Source organism: Haliaeetus leucocephalus, unplaced genomic scaffold (genome assembly GCF_000737465.1).
Source record: "Haliaeetus leucocephalus isolate CR32 unplaced genomic scaffold, Haliaeetus_leucocephalus-4.0 Scaffold159, whole genome shotgun sequence".
NCBI classification, from domain to species: Eukaryota; Metazoa; Chordata; class Aves; order Accipitriformes; family Accipitridae; genus Haliaeetus; species Haliaeetus leucocephalus.
Genome location: NW_010972595.1, coordinates 720166 through 724809, shown reverse-complemented (window position 1 = coordinate 724809; position 4644 = coordinate 720166). Strand labels below are relative to the sequence as shown.

Here is a 4644-nt window from a genome sequence, read left to right as displayed (position 1 = left end):
GAGGTGCTAGCAGCGGTAGGGCGTGCGAGGAAGCGTGGGGTTTTAATGCCTGTTGTCCTGCCTCTTTTGTTTTCCCCCCTTCTTTTCGTGTTTTTTACCAGTGCCCGTGGCAGTTAGGTTTTTTTGCCGCCACAACGTTAAGGTTTTTTGCTCGAAAAACGCATCTTCTGTGAAACAATCTCTTGTGCCTTTCAGTTTATTTTTGTTTTTCTTTGCAGAGCTCGTGGACAGATGCATAGGTTCACGCATTTGTATTGTGATGAAGAGTGACAAGAAGTTGTTGGAACGCTTCTAGGATTTGATGACTCTGTATCCTTTGACGGAAGCGTTTAATGCTGTCCGGTTTATGCTCCAGCTCAGTTATGTTACTGCTTTTGGGAGGTTTGAGTTCACCGGATAGAAGAGCCTTTTTGTACAGGTCACTTGTATTATTCTGTTTTTTTATTTTACAGATAAAATCACAGCTCAGTATAAAATGGAAATAACTTTAAATAGTTTTATTTTAAAATTTGGGGCCTTATTTTCCTTGAAACTGGATTTTCAGGTACAGTGATAGAAGACGTTACAGAATTGTAAGTATTGTTCCTACCTCTTGTTTAGTTCCCTGAGGAAAAATATTGTGTAAGATCTATAAGCAAAGTGTTTTTATATTTTTTGAATACTTGCCAGCTGAATGGTTTGCACCTTGGACTTAAACTATAGAGGGTGATCTATTCAGGACAGCCATGTCATAGAGTAGCTGTTGCATGATTTATACTTGTAATCAGGTTCCTAATTTGTAGCCTCAACTTTGTGTGGATTGTGTGTTGAACTTCCTGGTAGTTTGTTTGCTTTTACATTTCCTTAAGGTCTAGGCAAAGATTTAGAAAGTTAGCAGACTTAAAGCTAAGTTTTTATTACTTTGTTGTGCCATGTTGCTATTCAAAACCTATTTTGAGGTTTGCCAAGATGTAGAGGGTGAATCTGTATCCTTATGTGTACTGAGCAGAAAAGTACAACGGATCTTTTTAGTTGCCAGGTAGCTTTCTTTATCCGGGTGGTCAATTTATCAAGATTACGCCACAGTGTGGCCAGCTTATTTGTTAGTTCCAACAACTGTCATCTTAATGTAGAGATTTATGTCAGTTCTGTAATCAAAACTGGAATCGTTGTCCCTGGTTATATGTTCTTCCTTACTTTTTCTAATGCTGCTTCAGTGAGATTACACCTGAGGGCAGAAGAATCACAAAGCTAGACCAGATTTTGCTAAATGGAAATAACATAACAATGGTAAGTCATCGTTGTTAAAAAGCTGCATGCGTTTATTTTCTGTACCTGTAAATCGATCAGTAATTGAGTTCAACTACTTTAAGCTGTGCTTTCCAGACAGTTCCATTATATAAGGTACTTTTAAGTAGCTTCCAGGGCATATGTGTGTATGAATGATGCTGGAAAAGTGGTCTTATTGTCTTAGTTGGTATATGTTACAGTTTATTAAAAAAAAAAAAAAAGGAGCACAGCCCTAATTTTATCTTGGTGAATGTTCTTCTGGTCTTCAGGTGTGCAAGGGAATCACTGGCTTTGTTAAGCACTCCATAGGCTGGTTCATACATTGGCTTTTAACTCGTGAGTGTTTGCCTGCGTAAGTGTGTAGGTGGAATGCATCTACATTTCATCCATTATTGTATGTATAAATGTGTTTGTAGCAGTTTGGATGCTTACAAGGTTGTTAAGTTGTTTGGCAGTTACGATACCGTGTGATGCCCAGAGAGCTGTACCTTTACGTGCTCTGAAAAAAATCTGGAGGTCTGTTGGATTATACCAAATCAGAAGCACTATAATTTTTAGTTTATCATCTGCTGTAGATGTACTGATCTGTATGCAGATCAGTACTGAAACAGTAATTAAATGTGTGATTATGCATCCCTAAACTGAATTCCTAAATACCACAGAAGCAGACCCAGAGTAGTTTTTTGCTTGTCTGCATAGATGGCTACAAAGTCTGGACTTCCTACGTAAGGGTATTCCTAATTTTGTGGGAAGAGGAGAGGAAGACCGACTTGAGTTGAAGTCAGCTCTGTGCGAACGAGAAATAATATCCATTTTGCTGTCTTACCTACCTTGCACCTCCTCACTGTGTGTCTGAGCAAGTGCCATCTTGACTTAATTTCTAAACCTTTTTCTGCTTTCGTTATTGTTCTGCCTCCTGAAAGGATAGTGCTTGTTCTGACTTCTTGTATGGGGTAAAATTATTACCATCCAGTTAAGTTGGTGGTATACTGCCCTTGAAGCAGAAGCCAGTGATTCTTAGAGTGCAAATTTTCAGTGAGATGTAGATATGTTTCTGTATTAGATCTTGTGTCTCTTTTGCAGACACATCTTGCCACGTCAGGAAGACTATATACTTTAGACTTTTTCTTACTTCAGTCCCGAAAGCAGCAATGCTCTTTATCTTTGGAAGTGCTCAGCTAATTATTAAGAATGTATCAGTAAAGACAATGGTTGTCCTCTTCTTTTTTCCCTTACTCATGTTTTTCCTTTTGTATTTATTTTTCTGTTGTTCAGTTCTTTACTTTCTTCCCAGGAAAATTACTTCCTGCTGCCTGTAGAAGGGTTCAGGCTCTTTATTAGTTTTTGGGCTCTGCTTAGCAATAGAAGTTGGAAAGAGGAAGTCAGCTTCCCAGTACAGTGACAGTGTGGGGAGGAATTGGCAATTGGAGAACTTCTTCATGAAAGGAAGGATGTTCTTTGTTGTTTTAAAAATGAGCTGTAGTGTTTCTAGACAGAATCATCTCCTTGAAGTGAATAACAAAGACAAAAACCAAAATGTATGTTATCTAGGAACTCCTTTGTGTTTTGTTAAACATTCTTTGTATTTTGGAGATTCTTTGTGGCATGTGCTTCTCTGGCAGTAACTGACTTCCTCTGTTGGGAGAGGAAGATAATATTGAATCTAAAACCCACTTTTGTGGTCTACAAATGCAGTCTCCATCTGCTGAAATGTTGTAGAGCAGGAACTGTCACGTATGGGTTTGTAAAACTCAAATCTATGGCACTAATACAAAATTGTCGTCTTCTTTTATAGCTGGTTCCTGGAGGAGAAGGACCTGAAGTATAAATTGACACAGTTGTCATCTGTGAAGACATGTTACATATATATATATGTAATCTAAACAGAGGTTTTGGGGTATGGGTGTGGGTGGGTTTTGACGTGGGTTGTTTGTTTTGTTTACACACTCTTGCAGTTGACATTTCATAAAAGACAAGGATTTCCCCCTCAGGAAAGGTGCATTGCTAATGATAATGCTGATTTTCTAAGTTGCAATCATGACTTTCTTGTAAAGATGCACTAATTTTTTCTGAATAAAAGGCTTTCTTTTTGTTAGTTACTGTGTTCTGTGATGTAAGTGCACGAGTTAGTCTTATAACTGGTTGATGGAATGGAAAAATAATAGTTATGTTCCAGTTGCTGTCAGTCTTCAGTTTTTCTACATCTGTTGCATTTGCTTATGGCCCAAATCTATATAAAACCCAAGTCGTGAGCCAAGAGATTGCTATTCTTTGCAGTACAGGCAGATACTAAGCTGGATCATTTGTTTAAGCACTGCTTTAGGCTGTGTGCCGTAGAATTCTGAAAGCTCTTCAAAGTGGATGCATCTGTTTGATGCTCAGCAGCCTTTGGTTCTGCTGGCCTTGAGGTTCAGCTCTCTTGGACTTCTTGTTCTTGGCAGGTGTACTTTCTTAAAGTAAAGACACTGTAGTGGTATTTGGCAAGTGAGGACACACAGACCAGGCAGACCTCGTTCGTGTCCGTGGGAGGGCGCGGGAAGGTTGGTGTTAAAACTTCTCATTCCTGTCAGTGGTGACTCCGCTCTCACCACTAAGCGGTGCTGTGTATCTATACTTAATTAAATTGGGAGCTGCCTGTGCCTGCCTGCTTGTGTAGTTCAGAGTAGTCATTTTAGAGAAAACGTTCTTTTGGCTGCATTTGTTCTCCTGTGATAGAAAAACTTGACAGCTATTGGGGTAACTACTACTTTAGGACAACTTCTATAAAGTAAGAAATTGCTGTTTTTATTTTGTCATGATGCACAAAAAAGTAACTGATTCTAAATCATGTCCACTGCAGCTTATGCTTCCGTAACACGCTACTCGGCTGATTTCTATGTGTAAATATCTTTGGGGAGGTGTGTGGATTGTCCGGCTCACAGTTCACAAATGAGTTTCACCATGTCTAGTAGTGCACGCAGGCAGCTCATGGGGGGTAACAAAAGCGACCCAGCCTTGGATTGCCTTGAGGCCCTGTCTCTCTGCAGAGACGACTCACTCATGGGGACCTGTGTAGACAGCTTAGCCCTGGGCTGTCTGATAAACCCTAAACTAAACAGGGCGGTGGCTGTGCCATTCAAAGAACCAAAACCTGAACTGAGCCTTGAAATCCCTTAACAAATAGTATGCCCTGAGTCTCAATCCAACCACTATTCAGTTGCCTGAGGAAGCAAGGTAAAAAAAACCCCAAACCTGGAGGGTTTCAGCTTCAGTTTCAAATGACAACCTTGTGTGTTCAAACAATCACAGACCAACAAAGGAAAGGTAAGGGGAAGCTCCACTCAGATATACATAATCCATTTAGGCTTATATCATAATCTACTCAGACATAGTCAT

General features: G+C 39.7%; 1 protein-coding gene across 1 annotated transcript in view; it reads left to right on the top strand.

Moving 5' to 3' along the window:
• The window catches only part of LOC104828631, a 6792-nt gene extending 3592 nt beyond the window's left edge, over nt 1-3200 (top strand). Inside the window, 5 exon segments of the mRNA XM_010562421.1 lie at nt 219-269; nt 272-317; nt 549-572; nt 1197-1269; nt 3065-3200. Of these exon segments, the coding sequence (XP_010560723.1) occupies nt 219-269; nt 272-317; nt 549-572; nt 1197-1269; nt 3065-3097 (227 nt within the window). The 3' untranslated portion in view covers nt 3098-3200.
• Nucleotides 3201-4644: the final 1444 nt, after the last annotated feature.